Below are 21,075 nucleotides of genomic sequence, written 5' to 3'. Positions count from 1 at the left end.
TTATTCGCTAAGAATTGTGGTTTATTCACATACCTCAATACACAGCACAAAGGATGACCTCACACATAGTAGATGTGTTACTGGCCACTGTTTTAATCTACTTATATAAATTGCAAAACATTTCTATGGATTTCTAATAGTGAATATTTCTAATATTCATTTTCCATGTCTTCATTTCGGTGTTTTCGACGATCAATATACTTGTCAACATGAACTCTGCATTTAAAGGTGCTGTATGTATTTATTTTGACTGCACTAAAGCATAAAAATACCATATGTTTACAGATATTTAGGAAAAAATGCTAAGTTCACATACTTGTTTCAGCCAGTTGTTCTTCTTTGAAATGTGCGTTCCATGTCGGAATGTCTAATTTTTGTTTTGGACTGTGTGTTCCCACCCACTGCCAATTTACCCAATAGTATTTCGACACCCGGGTTGACATTTGGCGGAAAAGAACTACCCAGCAAAAGAAACTTGGTCAGACTCCACTTTTTATGCCGTCCCTCGCTAACTTCCCTCCATCTCGTTCACTCGGATGTACGTTATTGCTTACATTGCACGAGTGCCCACTACTGGTGGAACCCTTGCAATGTGGGTTTAAATGGAACGCCCTGTAAGCAGTTGTTTTGTGACGTCACAATCGTGTTGCTTTGTGGTATATGGATCTGCTTGAAGTGTACATATGAGCAGACTAGCTCCCTCTGTCAAAAATCAAGAGGTCGAGGGTCTTTTCAAATAAACTTCCCGCATCCACTTGAAGTTAAACGCACTTCAAAATGGTGGCAGGGATTCCCCCGAGAGGAAGTGCTTAGAAGTTCGAGAGTGTATGTCTAAATAAAGCGATAAGCCCCTTGAAGCCCTGTTTTACAGTGCATTTAGAACAGCTAAGGGGCGTTGTTAGGCACGACGCGGACCGGAGTGCATAAAATATTTATTTTATTAATAAAATAAACACCAGCAACAAAAAAATAACGTTATAACACATGTATTCCTCCGCCAAGCAATGTAGTTCCAAAGAGGTTGTCAAGCAACACATGCAGCAAAAAAGAATCACAAACGGCAGTTGCGCAGTAATACTATTGTAATGCGTTCACAGGTGTATGTTTGTTGAGTAATTTACAACGGCTTCAAACGCGGCTCAACTAATCAGAATCAAGGACCGGAACTATCCGTTTTATAAAGTGGAGTTAAACACAGCCTCAGTTTCTTCAGCGGCCCAAAAATATGATGTTGCCTTTACCGCTACATGACAGCATCATCCGTGAACATCACAAAGACATGTGCAGTTTGTCAGATTGGAATAGATGTGGTTACAGTGTTTACATGCCTGTTCATAGCAATTCAAATCCGCATGTGCCACATATTTTACTATAATTATGGCTACTACGGTTCATCAATTTGATCGAAGTAAAGAATCGCAATATTGCCTAAATCTCATTATAATCGTATTATGAGGGTGCATGTAAATGCATGTAGTCATTGTAAGGAACTCTGCATTGCTTAGTATTGTCCATTCTTTTCAAAACCCTGTGCTGTCTCTGTGAAAGTGATTTAGCAGGTAGAAAGGAAGGCACGGAAGCAGAGGGAGGTGGTGATTAATTTCAGTGTCATGTGTTTACCATCTCATTAGTCTCGATGTGTTTTAATGGGCTTCCGGTACACCAATCTGGCTGTGTCCCATAGCTGCAAATAGGCAGCATCACTGATCATTCAATTTAGCCATGTTTCATTTACTTTGAGTCATGCTTGATGAGCACATTAAACTCTGAACTTTCTGGAAGATTCATCTTAAGATGGTATCTGTGTTTTAAAAAATGGTAGCTGTGGTTTCTAGCTGATCTAAGCTGGTCATTAGCTCATTAATCATCGAGGACTGTATGTTTCAAAGTCCAGCCTGACCACATTAGCTGGTTATGACCAGCTGGTAGCTGGTTTGTTGCTGGTCGAAGATGATGACCAGCTAATGACCACCATCTAGAAACCAATTATCCACCTAGGCTACGTATTTAGCCATGCTTCCCACTTGAAGGCTGTTTCAAAATAGCTGAGGTGAGTCTTAAAAAGCACTGTATCATTGACTATTTGTGTGTTGTGTACATTATGTTTATGCTCAGGATTTAGGTGTTGATTTAGAAACATGCTAACATCTACATCTGTATTGGATTGAACTTTAAGAATGTGAGAGACCTTTAATGGTTAATGAAAAGCATCTTTAACCAGTCACGTAAGAGGTTACATTTCGGTTAGAATGCCGTCTTTAGAAGTTACCCTGCTGATTTTCTGGGTCTTGCTGGTTTCTCAGCTGACCTATGATGGTCTTCATCTGTTTTAGCTGGGTGAAAAGTAAAACCCCTCTTAAACCCAGTCAACAGACCCACTGGGACCTGTTAAATAGCTGGTTTAAGCTGTTTTCAGCAGAGTAACTGCTTATGTTGCTCATTAGGGTATGACATTTACAGTTATTTATTTATTATAATTTTGTTTAATGTGTTTATCATTAGTACAAGGTTTAACAAATGTGCAAAAAGCAAACAAAAAGTAATTAATAATATAAATATTTAAATACTTTTATTCTATATAACACACTGTATATTTATATACTACTAAAATAATTTCTACATTATATATTTTTTAATAATTGGAAGGCAGCTATAGAGACTATAGAGGGGATTTTTTTATATGTGAAACCTGTATAACAAGGTACATATATAATTATGAATTAATTATATAAATAATTAAATGTTATTCAAATTTTTTATATATATTTATTTAATATTTAATAATTATGGTAACACTATACAATAAGGTTCATTAGTTAACATTAGTTAATATATTAACTAACATGAACTAACAATGAGCAATACATTAGTTACAGTATTTATTAATCTTTGTTAATGTTAGATAATACAAATCCAGCTGTTCATTGTTTGTTCATGTTACTTCACAGAGCATTAACTAATGTTAACAAATACAACCTTTGATTTTAATAATGTATTAGTAAATGTTGAAATTAATATTAACTAAGATTAATTAACGCTGTAGAAGTATTGTTCATTCTTAGTTCATGTTAACTAACGTACTTAACCAATGTTAACTAATGAACCGTATTGTAAAGTGTTACCATAATTATTGATAATACTAAAAATATAGAGAAATAAGACTAAAAAAATATAAAATTTTATTGCATTGCATTGCCTTGCCTCATTCTTACAGTGTCCTTAAAGTCAACACAGAGAACAAGGATCTGCTCAAAAGCAAGTAACTTTTACTGTTCCTCAGGTGAGTCGACTCCAGGAGCTGGTGAAGCAGGGAGAGACGGGACTCGGTTCTGCTGAGGGACACATCTCCAATCTGAAGGACGCCCAGAAAAATCTTCTAGAAGAGCTGGATGCCACGCGAGCCAGACTCCGAGAGACCAGCAACCTCCTAACGGCCCTTCAGGTCTATTACCAAAAGCTATTACTCTAAAAAAAAAAAACTGAGAATGAGACTTCATACTTCAAAGTCACGTAACTCTGCCAGTGCGGCCAGTTTTCCAGGCTTTTTTTTATTATTAAAGATGATGTGGGTAATTTTCTACTGCTTTTGCTCTCAGTTTCCATGAATAGCTTCTAAAAACACCTGCAGTGAGTTCATCATTTTGAGATGCGTAATAGGTGCTCCTGTTGAATTACACCCACCTGCGTTTTTGGCCCCTGTGTGACACTTCATTAGAGAGGCCTCTTCATGGTTCGTCTTCCTCTGTCCTTGACCTGAAACACAGGTTACCTGAGTGGCCATGCATAATGAATCGTACCTGTGTGTACGTGAGAAAAGAACTGAGTGAGTTGAGAAATGAAAATGGATTTCCATCTCCTGACCCCAGTATGATTGATAGCTGTGAAGAAGAGCCCTCCCTCTTGTCCTGAGTGCCGCGTGTTAGACCTCACAATTACAGGTCATGTGCTTAATGGCTCATCAGAGCTAATGTTCGCTCTTGTTCTTTTCCTCAGGGAGAGATGGAGACTCAGAAACAACAGCATGATGCCAAACTCATCTCCACCAAAGAGGAAGAGAAGCTCAAAATGGATAAGATGGCCCTGGAGCTGGAGCTGAAGTGGACCGAGACGCTCAGGTAAGAGCACATGTTTCAATGTTACATGAGTGGGAGTTCTTGGAAGCGTCCCTTCAGAAATATTTACTTACCATGTCTTCGTCAAAATATGGGGACAAACCTGCCCATTAAAAAGACTTATAAAACTCCATATAAAAGGCATCTTTCTCTAACATAATAGTTAATTAAATCCATCCATTTGACAAATTTCCCTTTGGGACAATAAATTACACCTTAACCTTAGTGCAAGGTCCAACAATTGTGCAAAAAAAAAAAAAGATAAAAAAGTAAATTAATAATAATAATGCATAATATAAATAATTTAGTTTTTGTATCTAAATAATTAATTATAATTTATAATGTAAAATAGATAATAATAATTAAACATTTATTTGACATTAGTGCAAGGTCCAACAATTGTTTGTTTGCTTGACTTATTTGTTTATTTTCAATAATTACAGTATGTTTTAAGCATTAGTGCAAGGTCCAACAATTGTGCAAAAAATTTAATAAAATGGTAATTAAAAATATGTTGTATTCTAAATAATAATTTATAAAATGATTTATAACGTAAGATAAATAATAATAATTAAAAATCCATTATTTATTTGTTTGTTTGCTTTTTTTGTTTGATTGTTATGCACGTTTGTTTTATGGGTTAAGTAATAGTTCATGGTCCAACAATTACGCAAAAGTAATAATATTATTAATATAAATAATTAATAACAATAATAATATTCACACATTATATTAAGTATTTTTGTAATAATGTATTTGTCATTGGTGTTATCGGTGTTAAAACTAGTATTTTGGAAATAAAAAAGTTGTGAACGGGTATTTCCAAGACCAATGTTCAGAGTAAGAATAGTTATGCAAGTCATGAAATCAATCCAGACAATTTTTTTCCCATGACATGAGGGAGGGTAAACGATGACAGATTTGTTTCATTTGTGGTTGAACTATCCGTATAAATGGTTTGTCAACAAGCAAGGCACTTCTCGTTCTTTCACGTTCTCTCCTTCCTTGCCAAGCTAATAGATGACTGATATACCCTGTAAAGTTCCCAACAGCTGAAAGTGTTTTGGCATTGCCTCCGAAAGCACTGCCTGCCTGATTCATTATCAGCCATGCTTACAAGCAGTGTTTAATAGCATGTGCCTTCAAAAAAGACAAATAGGTCATTAGAATATAAGTCTGAATTGTTCTAAAACAAAGGCCATTAAGAACATTTGAGCTACTTTGTGTGCTCATAGTTTTGCAAAGTTACCAATTCACCACTATAACATCCCCCGAAAGTGATAAAAATGAGCTAACAGGGAAGGTTGAAGTTGAATAGGCCCTAAGCAGGCATTCAACATGCTTTAATGACAAATCAACAAGGCTTTTATTGGATTTCATCCTCGGTAGCTCATTTTCCACAACATTTGTTCAGGATGGTGCTGTGGTGCCCTGGAGCATGATATTTGGACTTAAACTTGTTATTTTGGGAATGCAGAACAATGTAGAGCTCATTATTGCTCAAAATAAGTGCTGGTAAATATGTTGGATCCAGGTCGAGAGCTTCATATTCCATGAGACCCCTGTTATGAATTTCTAGGAGCTTCCATGACTTTGGAAATTATCTCAATTAATAGCGTTTATGGCGCTGATGACCTATTAATACTGAAAACCCTAATTGGCTTTACAATAGGAATTTTACAGTAGAAATGTGACAAGGAATGAAATGCTAACGGGTTGCTAATGATGCTAACAGACTAATTTCTGCTGGAATTATAGACTTCCTTGGTTTTAAATCAAATTAAACCAGTGTTATTTTAGTATTATTTTAGTGCAATTTAATGCAATTATTTATATAGTATGTTAATAATATTTTGAATTATCTTTTATTTTTATGTTTTCATTTAATTTTATGTGCCTTTCTTCATTTTTATTAGTTTTTAATGTTTTTTAATATTTCTATTTAACTTTTATTTCAGTTTTAGTACTTAAACAATTTTTTTAAAAAATATATGTAATTTTGGTGATCAAAGATTTTTTTTTAAGGGATAAAATTATTGACTACAGGGGGACTTTAAGCTTTTCTAATAGTTATATTTTAATCTATTTCAGCATTATTTCAATGTATGAAGACTAGTTTTAATAGTTTTACTTTTAGTTAATTACACTGAATTAAACCTTGTAATTAGGGAGGAAACTGTCTGTTAAAGGTTAGGTAAGAACTAGCTATGTTCTTACTGAGATATGAAGGGAAGGAAAATATGTAAGAAAGAAATGTTTTAGAGAATATGAAGTTCGCCTTAACATGCAGGATGCATGGAGAGATATGCAGGAAAAGATATTCAAGCACTGTCAGAGGACAAATGTTTGTCCGACTTTGTGTTGCCAGAGTTGCAAGAGGGTTCGTTCATCATCGGGCCAATCTGTCAGACACCGGCACTTGCGTTTGTACACTCTTAAACAATCACTGACTTCTTCATCAACACTCGAGTTTGCGTTTTGCAATTACGCTCACAGCTGCACCGCACAATGAAGTTCATAAAAACTCCAGATGGATCCTCCCCTTCGAGGCAGCGCCGTCTGGATATATCGCAAGCATGCGTGTGCCGAAGTGCAACAAATTAAAACTGTTTATGCCGTTTTTATTTGCTGGACTGACAGCTTTGCCATGAGATCATTTATGAAGACAAATGGACTCTTCGTAAAGGTACATAAAGGTTATAAAGCCACGTACAGCAACGTCTACTGAGCAGAAGTTCTGGTTAATTCACCACCACCTCTTGTAATGCACCACATGACTGGATGAGTCAGTTGCTGTGTGTGTGTGTTCTTGGCTATAATTTTGGAGGCAAAACTGCATTAAAAATTCCTTAGATGTCTGAAAAACCTCTTGCTACCATACTCTAATTGGTCTATTAATGCATACTTAGAATAATTTTTCAGTGTTACATGCTGTATTTTGCTAATTGTTTTTCGTAATTAATATTATGGTATATTATACTATATATTATAATATTTGAGAGACTTTTTGTATTTGTAAAAATTTAAAATGAACTTTTACTGTTTTAAATGAAGTGAAGGCAAAAATATGATTTAAAATTTTGAAAAATGTAAAAGAAATTATGCATATTCAAAGATATGCATAATCACCATTACATTTACATAAATGTATCATTAATAGTTTCATTGTTCAGGTTGACTTGTTCATACTGAATTTCATAATCTTTTTCACAATCATTCATGAATGCATTATATTATATTAAATTATATATATATATATATTTTTTTTTTTTTATGGGGAAAATATGAAAATGTAAAAGAAGCTATGCGTTTTTGAAAATATGCAAATTCCGCAATTGTAGAAATTTGTCATTTAGATTTACATTGTTCATGCTGACTGCACCCTGATTAAATACATAGTAAATATACATATTTTTATATTTATATAGCACCTTGCAAAACCCAATGATGCTTTACAGTGAATAAATATTCTCTACAGTATATTATCAATTAGAGATTTTTGCCACCAGAAATGATCAGATAATTCAGCACGAGTTAAATCCATTCACGTCTCAGTGCTTCTTGCTGTGGTCTCGGGCGGCTTTCAAGGTGCCCAAACCCCCATTACAGCTTCCCTTTCCTCTTAAGCAGCAATTAAGACTAATTTCACACCTTTAAAAGGTTTCCGCAGTGTCTCAGAGTGTGTGAGGTACTCCGCGTTGACTGTTATTTGGGCATTTTTAGAACAGTCTGTAGCACAGACTTAATAATCATGGATTTAAGCCCAGCACACTCCCATGACGTCCTGCAATTACAGCACATAATGTGGCGGTTAACCTCTTCTGTGACCTCAGAGAAATGTACGTGCTTTAAAAAGGTCTGCGGAGCGTGCGAACGGGGGCCGGCCCATTTAGCAGCCATTAATGATCAACGGACCACTGACCCAGTAGAGAGCTTTATTTATGTGTTTTTATATTTAAATGTACAGTATGCACCACCAGAAACCAAATCTGTCCTGTTTTTATCCGATTTATTTCAAAAGATCTCAGCAAAACATTTTTGGTAATGTAAGCAAGCACTAAACAGTATGATCATCATTAGTGTGTATCTTTGTGTGTGTGTGTGTGTGTGTGTGTGTGTGTGTGTGTGTCCACAGGCAAGAGTGTAAGAAACTCCGTGAGGAACTGCGTGAAGAGCATGAGGAGAATAAAAGGTCAGCGCTCTCCCAGCTGGCACAGAATAAAGATCAGGAGATGTGCTCCGCCAGAGAGAGCTGGCAGAGGAAGGTGGAGGACCTTCTAGAGCAGGTCAGAGACTCACCAGTGCAACTGCTAACACTGCACACATTTCCAGTTGCACCTCAATGCAGTACATGAGATCCACGGGGAGGAGTCGGATCAAGATCCAAGGGGTGGAGATGGGTAGGATTAGGGGTGGGTTTAGGGATCAGGGGGCGGAGATGGGTAGGTTTAGGTATATATGGACGTTGAGGCCAGTACCACCACTTTTGTGCTACTCAAGAAATGCATTTTAATTTGATTTAAATCAATTGAGCAGCTAATTTATATTAATGTAAATACATAAACACACACACCCTGCAAAAAGTCAAGATAGTGAAAAAAATATATATTTTTAGAAATAATAATCTAATTTACATCTTAAATATGTGATAATCAAGTGCTTAATTATTGCATTTTCAGTTTATTTCTACTTTTTCTATTCTATATATATTTATCAATTTAATTATCCATGTTTTGTTAAATTTTTTCATCAGTGTTACGTTACATTTTTATTTTAGTTAGAATTTGTTTTATTTTTTTATTGTGTTGTAATTTGTTAATTTATCCTCATGATTAAATTATATCATTGTTCATTGATTTTATATATTTAACCAAGTTTAGGCATTTCATTGTTGATTTTCTCAATTGATTTATCAATATTGCAAATTAATATTGAGTGGACCCCATAGAATCTCAATGTGCATACTTCTACAAAGTATAGAAAAGTGTGGTCAGTAAGACTTATTTTAATGAAATTAATACTTTTATTCAGAATGGACTCAGTTAATTGATCAAAAGTGACAGTAAAGACATTTATAATGTTACAAAAGATTTATATTTCAAGACAATGCTGTTCTTTTGAACTTTATATTCATCAAATAATCTTGAAACAAATATATTGTGTCATGGTTTCCACAACAATATTAAACGACACAACTGTTTTCAACATTGATAATAATAATAAATGCTTCTTGAATGATTTATGATGGATCATGTGACATTGAAGACTATATTAAAGTAATGATGTTGAAAATTCAACGTTGACATCACAGGAATAAATTACATTTTACAATATATTCAAAAGAAAAACAGGTATTTTAAATTGTAATATTGATCAAATATTCAGTGTACTTTTAAGCAAGATTATTCAACAATCCTCTGTTTGTTTGAGCATCCTGTCCAGACTAACACAGCAACTTTGGCTTAACCAGTTATTTAAATCTGGTGTGGCACTATGTGTTTATTTGACCAATGGCAGATGAAGGGAGTGTACAGAAAATATTTCATATTGTTTTTTGCAGTTCTGTTGTTGAAGCCTGGGGCAGAGAAATTGCACAGTTCATCTTAATAGTGACAAAAGACTACATGTAAACCTACTGTAAGCCAGACAAACAAGTCAATATGGGGAATACATGTTTTAATAAACTGCAAACCCCAACGACACTTTTTAAATGGATAAAAGCATCAGTGAAATACAACAGCAGTTGAATATCTCCCCCTCATCCACACTTTAATATTAAGAGTTATTGCAGATAATATATCCTTGGGTTACCCTGTGCAGTTTTCATATGCTGAACACTCATTTCTGCTGGCTCACTACTGCATTTATACTGTACAGACAGGAAGTACACTGAGTTCATTTTATTTTTGCAATCAAATCAGGCCCCAAACGATCCAAAATCATATGCAGCTGTTGAAGAGAGATAACTGTTTTCAACAATGTATGATTTGATTTATTCTAAATAAAAGAATGGCCCTGAAACCAAAAATTGCCCAAGAAAGTAGTTTTACCAAACTGTTTTTCATTCTTGAAGCTGGCTGTTATTTTGAGAGGAGCTATATGCATTACTGTATGTACAGAGCTGCTAAATGGACAAAATATGAGATGGGAGGAAACAAATATATTTCAATGCTTTTGCGTTCTCTCGCAACAGTTTTGCATTTCCCCGCATTGCATTCCCTCACAAAACATTTGTGCTTGCTTGCTAAGCACTCTGTGTTCTCTGTGGGGGAATGCAAAACATTTGTGCTTGCTTGCTAAGCACTCTGTGTTCTCTGTGGGGGAATGCAAAACATTTGTGCTTGCTTGCTAAGCACTCTGTGTTCTCTGTGGGGGAATGCAAAACATTTGCGAGAGAACGCGAAACCATTGAGATATTTTTTTTCATCCCATCTAAAAAAAATTTCCATCACCATGTCCCTTTAGGGGCTCTTTAGTTATACACAGAGCATTTATTGAACATTACTTTGAAAATCCAATGGAATTAGTATGTCAAACAGGTATTTATGGCTATTGTCATTGGTCTTTTAATGGAAAGCAATATGCAAACTGGGATTTAGCCCTTGTCATAATCATTCCTACGACTAGTCTAGTACTGTGTCTAGAATTATATTGCTTCTGCTACTGCGTCTATGGATATTACACCGTTTAATGTATCTCTTATATTCTTTATTTCAGGTTTGTGGTGGTTACACAATAATCAAGGACACATTATAACTGGCAAATTAGTCGATTAAACTGCAGGGTTATGTGATATACAGTGCTCGCCGATCAGATATTCTCTAGATGCCTATAATAATTAATAATATTCAGCTTTAATCACAAGATTATGATGGAATCCAGCAGATATTCATTAGCTCCGTTCACTGATCCTCCTGGTGTCTGCACTTTGTTTTATAGCTAATTATTTTTCCATGGTCTATTTGTCCTCGTCTATGGGAAAAAGAAAACGGGCTGAAAAATGGCACGGCGATGAAAACATTTGAGACCTCAGTTTCAGAATCCACTTAAAAGCGCAGGATCCTCAGGCAAGCACGGTTATCGTTTTTTTAGAGCATAGAGCACAAGTCTTCCCCACCATTCAAGCTATGGAAGTTATTGATGCCATAAATCGTGAGGTGTATTGAGAAGAGGAGTGCTGTTAGGTTTCTAAGCATTCAGTCTTGCGGTTTTTGCATCGCTTGAAGGAGAGACCCCGAGGACATCTAGAAAGGAGAATATCAGAGACTTGGCGGTGGGCTCTTTTGAGCCAGTAACAACCACCCACATCTTCTTAGCAATATGTAGCAAGTTTTGTATAGACAAGCACCGTTTCTTTTACAAATATAGTTTGATGTAGATTTGATTGTTTCATGTTAGCCCATTATTATGAGAGATAACATGCCTCTGTTCACACATTTTTTTTTATCTTTATTTTAATTAATTCATTTTAATATATCAATGTTACAATATTGTGTTTCTCAGTACTTTTTTAGGTAAATGAACACATCAGCTGGCCCTCTTCTTTGGGAATGTGATACTTGGCTTGCCAACCATTTTAACTAACTACCTAACTATACATACATGTTTAGTTAGTTAGTAGTTAGTTAGTCCCAACTTAGGGTGAACACTCTTTTTGCAAGATTTTCACGCACCCAAATGTTACAAAAAAGTATCTTTTTATTTTTCATTTATTTTTTCTGGCGGCCATACATGTGAGCTCAACAACAGAGAAAACCCATTGCTACTTAGTGTGAGGAAGAGGCTGAGTCGCGCAGATCCATTTGCAGTGAATTTATTAAACTGAGAAGCACACAGAGAGAACACGGAGAATAACAGGTATAAGGGGCAATCCAAACTCAGAAACGATACCAGGCTGGGGTCGGGGCAGGCAGCAGATACACGGAGACCAGGAGGGCAGGCTAGGATCGATAAACCAGGGAAATCCAGGGAACGTAGAATACACAGTGAAGTTAGACGTGGCAGATGCAAGACCTCGCACCGAGCATAGAGAGAGAGCAGCTTACATAGAGGGGAGAAGTGGCTGCACCTGTGCAGATGATTAGGAGAGAGGTTCAGACAGACAATGGGACAGATGGGATATGTAGTTCAATATTCAGGAGAGGGAGTTCTTCGATGACCAGAGCGAGACACTGATGAGCGATTTATGACACTTAGAGTCAGCTCTCATATTCAGTTGTTTTTTTGCCCACTACAAATATTTACTACAGTCGGATATAATTCATTCAGATTTAGTTTTGCTTACCAGCTGTATTTTGACATTTTTAAAACACATCTCAGGTCAGCTGAAAATAAAACATTACTCGCAACACGTTGTTACCCTTGAGACGACTACTTTTCTAAAGCCCCTTTTTTTATTTTCAGCTTCATTGTATAATTTGTCTCCTTTCATCATGCTGAACTTCATTGTTTTATTTACTTGTGCATGTGTGCAGAGTGTTTTGCTGGCAACCGAGACCTCTTTCTTTCTCAGAGCTCTAAATGTGTCAGAGCAAGTCTTGCTGCAGTGGCAAGATCTGTAGAGCTTATTGGAGAAGCGATTACCACCACTACAGACATGTCCTCAGCCTCACCCATCAGCTCTCTCTAGTGCACTAGATGCATCAAAGTGAAGCACCAGACCTCCATGCACCGCTTATCTGTTCACATTATTGTTAGTGGTGCTTGCTGAGGACAATCAATCACATACAATTATATGTGTTAGTTATCTGGACAACATTTTGGCATACCTCATCCAAAATGAATGCTACAGATGTGAATGATGCCTCAAATTGTGCAGCTTATTGAGGTGTGGGGTGTTAATATTGTTCTACCTATCTTGAGGTCGTGATGAAACGGAAGTAGCAACTAATCTTTTCTTCCATATTGTTACTAACATCCAAGCGAAACCGATTATCTTAAAAGAAGAAAGTGTGGGTTCTGTTCATCGGATGTTGATTGGATGGAGGCAGATCTGAATGCGAGCTTGTGGTGGATTGTAAGAAAGGGGCGGGGTTTATGCAGACTATATGATTGGAGAAATCTAACATGCATCACCAGAGACAAGTCTGACGTTTCACCGGAAGATCCGATTTAAATAACTCAAAAACTGTTTAGACTCATTTTCACTCCTTAATTTTCTTTAAAAAAAAAAAGAGAGGTTACTATACGGTGAGGCAACTTGAAATGGAGGTTATAATAGAAGCCAGTTTTTGGAGTATTTGAAAAGCATAAATATGAAGCTTACATTTTTATAAAAGCATTTGCATACAATTTTTTTTGTTAAAACGTGTTTTATTCGAGCTGTTTAAATCATAATTTTTACAGTAGTTTTATTTCTTATGGCAGTTTGTTATTATTATATATATGTATTATGTATAATTTTTATTCATATTTAAAATTAGCTTTTGTTATTTCGAGTCTTCTTTTTAAATTGTTAATTTTTTAGTAATTTAATGTGATTTTGTCATTTTAATTTTTACTTTACAAATATTACTATTTATTATTAATTTATTTTTATTTCATTTTATTATTTTTGTTTATTTCCAATTAGTAATTTTAGCCATTTCAGTTAGTTGCCAAGGCAACATTTTGTGGTGTATTGAAAGAAAGAGGCGGGGTTTATGCGGACTATATGATTGGAGAAGTGAAGTCGAACATTTGTTACCATAGAGAAGTCTGTCGTTTCAACGGAATTACAGTATGAGGTCTGGAAAAATATTAAACAATGAAACATACACACAGATGAATCATTTACAAAAAGATCAATAACATGCATTTAGAAAATAGATCATAGAAATTTTTGAAATTTTCATTTCTTTCTGACTTTTGGACCTGTTGGACCGAAAACTGAGATTGAAAAATTCCAACAGCTTGAATTGTAAAGAGGCCAGAAGGATTGTATCTTGAGCTTGAACTTCTAAGAGCTCTTTTTTTAATTTTCATCAATGTACAGTAGAAAGTTTCCATGTTGGGGCCCCTGGGGGCCATCAACATGTCTAAGCACTAGAAAATAATTGAGACATAGTGGGGGGCTTTTTGTCAGCAGAATTGTGCAAAGTTGTTTTGCACTTGCAAGCACCTTTCATTTCCTCAAATGTGAAAAGTTAGTTTTCACATTACAACAACATTCATCTTTTTGTCAGTGTCAGCAGCACAACAGCTGTGATATGAGCAGTGATATCCCGGTCATATTGGAACCGCTTCCAGCCGGCTTGAAAATGAAATTATTAGCTGATGCGACGACAAGCGCAGTATCGGTTTATTCTTTCCACAAGTGTTGGCGGGAAAGACGAGGTAAAACTCTTCCTGTCATAAGCAGCGACTAGCTAGCAGGTCAACAAGTGGGCCGGAGCGACTGAAGTCTCCAGCTCTAACATATCTATTGGTGCCGATGTCTGACTTCTCAACTCGTCCCAGACTGAGTCCTGATTCAGTCCTTGTAGACATGGCTGCTAGACACAAGTTCACACTCACAGCTCTATCTGCTGAGGGAAACTACAGCTAATGTGTGTTTGCACACACAAGCCTGCTAACAGTGTGTGGAAATAGAAATGGTGTGACTGTAAAAATGAATGAAGATTCCTAATGCTGCTATCTCTTCTTAGTCTTTACAAGGAGCATGTTTTGCAGTTTAGCCAATTATTAGTGCTTGCTAAGTGAAGCTTCACGGTTACTATTGCTTATACTTGAAGGAATATTCCAGGTTCAATATGCGTTAAGCTTAATCAACAGCATTTGTGGCATTATTTTGATTACCACCAAAATAATTTAGACTCATCCCTCATTTTAAGGTTACTGTATGGTGAAGAAACTTACAATGGAAGTGAATGGGGCCAATTTTTGGAGAATTTAAAAAGCATAAATGAGAAGATTACAATTTTATACAAGCACTAATATTATTTTTTTGTTTCAATGTATATTATTTTATCTGTAAAACTGTTTAAATCATTATTTTTTATGGTTTAGGGTCAGTTGGTTTTCATCAGTGTCATTATAGTATCATTTATATTTTTTAAATAATATTTTTATTTAGCTTTTGTTTTTATATTTTCCATTTTCTTTAATTTCCTTTTTTTTTTTTTTTTTTTTTTATGTGCGTTTGTCATTTTCTTATTATTTTTTTATAAATGTGACCCTGGATCACAAAACCAGTCACAAGTAGCACGGGTATATTTAGGCAATAGCCAACTATACATAGTATGGGGCAAAATTATCGATTTTTCTTTTATGCCAAAAATCATCAGGATATTAAGTAAAGATCATGTTTCATGAAGATATTTTGCAGATTTTCTATTGTAAATATATAAAACATTTATATTAGTGAGTGAATGCAGCACAATCGCGAACATAAACGGACAAATTTAAATGCCATTTTCTCAATATTTTCACCCTCAGATTCCAGATTTTCAAATAGTTGTATCTCGGCCAAATATTGTCCTTTCCTTATAAATGGATGGAAAGCTTATTCATGTGATGTAAAAATCTCAGTTTAAAAAAAATGATCCATGTGATTGGTTTTGTGGTCCAGGGTCATAGCCTATATCATTTAACTGCAAAGTGTCTTGATTCTTTTTTTTTTCTCTATGTGCAGATTTCCTTGCTGAAACAGAGCCTGGAGATGCAGCTTTCCCAGTCCCAGCATTCCCTGCAGCAGCTGCAGGCCCAGTTCAGTCAGGAGCGAGAGCACCTGGGCCAGCAGCTGCAGGAGATGGAGCTGGAGCATCAGCGCAGGGAGCAGCGGCTGAGGGAGGCTCACTGCTGTGCTGTACAGGACATGCAGGAGACCCGCCAGCATGACCTCAAGGTAACATATTCTGCCACCTGTCTCCCCCTCTGACCTGTATGTGTGCACTCTTATCTTTTCCTTTCACCTCTTGGCTCTCTGTTATTTAAGTTTTGATAGCTCCGTTCCCCTCTGTTCCACATACACTCTTATCTCAGCTTCAGACAACTCTCCCCACGGACTGTCTGATCTATGCTATTTTTTACACTTTTTTTTGTTTATTGATATATTTTTAGTTTATGTTTTGAAATGGCATTGTGCACAAGGGGCCAGATGTAACTTAATATTACTTAATATAAATATTTCTCACTGACCAAGAAACTGTATTTTACACTTCTTTAAAGGTGGCAAGTTGCAATAATTTTTTCTACCCTATTGTCTATTGTGACATACGAGTTTAACAGCTTTTTGAACAAGGAAAAAAATCTAAGATAGATAGATAGATAGATAGATAGATAGATAGATAGATAGATAGATAGATAGATAGATAGATAGATAGATAGATAGATAGATAGATAGATAGATAGATAGATAGATAGATAGATCTCACTTTATTAGCCAATGTCTTTGCTGCTGACCTTTGATGATCCATTCTAATTAGCAAAAAGCACTTCAGATAAACATCAAATTTGTTTATTTATTTATTAGTAAGAGTGTTGAAATTTCTTCCCCACCCAATTAGTTATTTTTTTAAGAAGTAAGCCAATTAGCTATTTTTTTAAGGAGTAAGGCAATATTGTAATGCATTACTTTAAAAAGTAACTTTCCCCAACACTGTTTCTCATTACAGTTTTACCTTTGTATTTTTGTCATTATGACAAAAGGATTAACTTTTACACCTGTGGTATAAAAATCTGTTTCTGTTGGTCCGATCACAAGTTGTCTATACTGTAGTAGACTGTTTGTATGGCTTTGAATTTAATTGTTTGTGTTTCTTACATCAGCAAGCATTAGACTATATTGTTACAGTTTGACTTAAACCATGTATCATGTTGCAGTTTCTTTGTGAAATCACTTGCCACCGATGAGTAACTTGTTTTATTTGCCCGCCATTTCATTTTTATGTGCATCTGGTGTTTAGCGAGTATCAGTTTTCAGTCTTTGTGGATTTTGGATGAGACTTTATGAGACCACATCGACTCCAACCTTCAGTTGCTGATGAAGCTCTTATACAGAGGCAACCAAGCGATTTCTGACTCTAATCCTTTCAGCCTATTTGTCCACTGGTAAAATGGTCCTTTAGCCCCCGTTTGCCCTCATGCAAGAGCCTCTTTCTGTCCCCCAATAGATTTGATGTGGTAAGGCAGATCTGCCACAGATCCAGCGCTGCCCACAGCACATCTCTCAGGTCCTTCCTTTCCCAGATCCTGCAATAACCTGCTCACTCTCAGCTCTCCTGTCTGTGGGTTAGTAATGGCTGAGCGCTTGCTGTCACAGGCTGTAATGTCTGCTTTATCCAGTACCTTACCCCTGATGACTCCAGGGGAGAGAAACGCTCAGTCTGACTGGAAATGATTGCCTTGAGCTGGGCTGAAGTGGCTCCACACCACAGGCCTGAAGATGAAGGCTGCGAGCGGGGGACAGCGGGGATATACTGCTTGAATAACTGGTGATAGGTCGAGATTGATTCGCCAAATGCAGCGTCAGTCAGAATGACAGGCTTCACTTCCCTTGTTTAAGAACTAGTGGAAACAGTTTGGGGCGGCACAGGCTGGCTTGTTGTGATGCCAAGAAATGGCAAAGGCTTAGCTCATGAATATTAATTATGGTTACATATATTATTATTACGACCTGTTAATGTTTTGATTATAATTAGTCATGGTTTATGATTTTTCATATCAACAGAAAAATATACCGGGATAACCTGGCTTCTCTTGAGACTGCCATGCTTCGCAGGAGTTACTGATATGCTATACGTGATTGGATACAAGGTAGTTTGTGATGTCAGAAACACCAGCGATTTCAAACCGTGTTTTTGAGACCGTCTTTGGTTCGCTGCAGTTTTAAAGAGAAAAAAATACTCAGCAATGGTGTTGACTCATGAATTTGCGCATGGTTTGTCTCAAAGCATATTAAAAACACCACATACACATATAAACAACATTAAAAACTTGATTTTCACCACAGAGGGGATTTAACTTAATTGTATCACTATGAAAAGTGTCAAAAGTAATGCTTAAATGAAATCAATTTGTTTGATTTAAATGGAGCTGCAAGCTAACTGATTAAAAATCACTAACTTGACACATTAACAACTTAACTTCTAACTTGAAAAGATTCAAGAGCAATTGTAATTGTTGTAGAGTCTGAGTTTTACCCAGTTGCCCTGCCATTAAAATAAGCCCTCTTGTCCTTGTTTCATTCGTGTAATGAGTGGAGATCCAACAGAATGGTTATGAAATCTCATTTAATAACTTTCTGCTCCAGAGCACCATGTTCGAGGTAGACGTGCAGACTCCAGGAGCCGATTTATTGACTTGTGTTTAATTATCATCAGTGGTTCAGTGTGATGCGGCACCCTGTGATAATCTCACACCAACTGCATTACCATCTCTCTCTCTCTCTGCTCACCAGCATGTCAATATTGAGCAGGGCTCTTTTGAAGTCAGGCTGACAAACGCTTCTCTGCTGCTAATAGGCTCGACAGCACTGCGGAGGAGAAAGACAGCGTCAGTCTTAGCACTCGCCGTTCCGTCCTCAGAGACTAAAATGAATGTGCGATTCCTCCATCTGATATCTCGCTCCAACAGGCAAAAAGATCCACCTCAGCTCCCTCCTGTAGCTTTTTGCTGATATCAAGCACTGCTTTTTACCCAGCCGGAAAGAACAGGCGAAAATCCCGTAGCTGCCACAGTAGGTAAAAGGCCTGTGTGCGCCAATCCTCGACAGCACACCGGCCGGGAGCATATGGACCTGATGACTCACTGTGAAGATACCTGGGAATTTCAGAGCTGCCCTTTCCGGCCTTCCTTTTTCTTTTTTCAGATATTAAAACAGCTTCAAACATGGCTCATCCAAACATATTTATAATCTATTACTATTTGTAAGTCTTTTGTATTTAAAGAGGACCTATTATGCCCTTTTACAAAGTCTTGATTTTGTATTTGGGGTCTACTAGAATAGGTTTCATGCTTCAATGTAAAAAAAAAAAAAAAATTGTTGCAGCACCTCTCTTCCCAGTCTGTCAGTAACACCCTGGGGTGCTTTTCCCATACAATGACGTGACTCGCTGCTTAACCACCATAGTATGATGCATCGTGGTAGAAACTAACCAGCTAGTCACGACTGTTTCCCTAAACCGGTCAAACCTTTGTTGTTTGAACACCTTTAGTTCAACAATATAGGACTGTCGTTAATGATGTCATGTGCTGCAGGTGTTGGAGCAATAATAACTTCTGTCAATTAATCGATTCGAGATTGCAATTAATGTATTTCACATTATTATAGTTCATTTGCATAACAGAAATCTGTTAAAATTTGTATTCACGTTAACATGCAGTATTTTGCATACTCTTATGCATAAGTATGCGGTTCATTAAGTCAGCAGCTTTTTCCACAATGTATTTATTCTGACATGCTGCTGTAACGAAGGACGAGGACTACTTCACTTTTTATGTTTCCCTGTCGTTTTTGCTTTATGTAATGATTGATTCATCGCAGGTTCCCTTATACGTCATACACCGGGGTTCTCTTTATTTATGTACACGCGTACTCCTCAAAAACTGTGTTGATTGTTGACAGACTAAAATAAATATATTAAGGGGCCGTTTACATGACTAAAAACTGAAAACTTTTTATGCTTTGTGGCCGTTCATTTACACGGCAATGCGTTTTGGGGGCCTGAATATGCAAGCTTTTGAGAACAGGTTGCAAAGTACAAGTAAAAAAAAAAAAAAACGATACCATTATCGTCTCTGTGTATTACGTGTTCAGTCTATAGGCACACAGTTTCTTTACAAAGTGACATCGCAACTACTGGCATGGCATGCATAATACAGTGCATTTAGTGCACTGTATTATGCATGTTCTGCTGTAGGCTACTGTATTATGCTGTATTATGCATATTCTGCTAAATGTAAATGTAAATGTAGTCATTTGCGCGGATCCATGCAAGGGCGCAGGAAGTTCATTTACATTTATTCATTTGTAGCATTTAGTAATTTATTTGTTATAAACACTTTAAGTGGGCTATTTAAAAAGTGTTGTTTATATGTTAAATTAAGTATTTTAAAACATACACGCAGAGTGTGACGTCATATTGTGTGTGTGTGTGTAGAAAGAATTCGTCCGCAGCCGCTCAAAAAAAAAAAAATCGTCCGCAGCCGCTCTACTCCTGACCGCAAGTCCACCGTCAGTGTTGTGTAAGGTAGGCACGACACGTAGGCAGGTTTTTTGTGTTCATTTCTATTTCTGTGTGCAGGCTCTTTTATTGTATATGACACTGTAAACAGCCGTTGCATTACAATTGAAAGCAGTATCAGTAATGTCACAAACGAGATGTGCAGTCAAGTTCGGGTGTGTGTGTGCCGTTTAAACGAGTGTTCTCACCGATACGCTTGTTGTGATTCGCGGAGTTTTGGCGACTTTTATAGACTTGATATTGTTTCTTTTTCAAAAGTGGTGAAGTCTACTACTATAACAATCTCTGTGAAAATTAGGTGTGTGGCCTATTGAGTCGCCTGTTTTATGGCCCCTGAGCTTTCAGTAGTCCTGACCTAAAGCATCATAAAAATTGCTTTCAGTGAAATGAAAACAAATAGCAAGTCTCCAGAACTTTTATGAGGGTGTAAACTACATTAAGTGCATACCAAAGCTAAATCAATCTAGTTTCAGAAGACACCAGAGAGACGTTTTATATCCTGCCTCCCCTGGCCATAAGGCCAGTGGTGAGACATTTCAAAGATCTTATATTGGGTTATATCCAGCTTTCACTCGTATTGATCACACAGTTTCCCTAGTTTAGTTTAGTTTAGTTGCCCTAGTTTATACCTTTCAATAGGGTTTCTCAAACCATTTTTTTGTTTTTCATCCTTTAGGTATTTGAGATTTAAAAAATATATATACTATAGTAAAAATAGTGAAATTCTAGAGAACTTACTAGATTACTTCTTCGACAATAATATTTATTTATATGTTAATTTATTTTGTTTGTGTTTTTGT

General features: G+C 36.4%; 1 protein-coding gene across 5 annotated transcripts in view; it reads left to right on the top strand.

Annotated features, from left to right (window-relative positions):
- fam184ab (family with sequence similarity 184 member Ab) overlaps nucleotides 1–21,075 on the top strand; it is a 163,979-nt gene that overhangs the window by 84,039 nt on the left and 58,865 nt on the right. For all 5 annotated transcript variants that reach the window (XM_056269123.1, XM_056269120.1, XM_056269121.1 and 2 more), the window contains exons 8-11: nucleotides 3,281–3,442; nucleotides 3,994–4,115; nucleotides 8,248–8,398; nucleotides 15,724–15,936. In XM_056269123.1, the coding sequence (XP_056125098.1) occupies nucleotides 3,281–3,442; nucleotides 3,994–4,115; nucleotides 8,248–8,398; nucleotides 15,724–15,936 (648 nt within the window). The remainder of the gene's footprint in view (nucleotides 1–3,280; nucleotides 3,443–3,993; nucleotides 4,116–8,247; nucleotides 8,399–15,723; nucleotides 15,937–21,075) is intronic.

Source organism: Rhinichthys klamathensis, unplaced genomic scaffold, assembly GCF_029890125.1.
Source record: "Rhinichthys klamathensis goyatoka isolate OS25496 unplaced genomic scaffold, OSU_Roscu_1.1 h1tg000281l_1, whole genome shotgun sequence".
Classification (NCBI taxonomy): Eukaryota; Metazoa; Chordata; class Actinopteri; order Cypriniformes; family Leuciscidae; genus Rhinichthys; species Rhinichthys klamathensis.
This window is presented reverse-complemented; position numbering and strand designations above follow the sequence as displayed.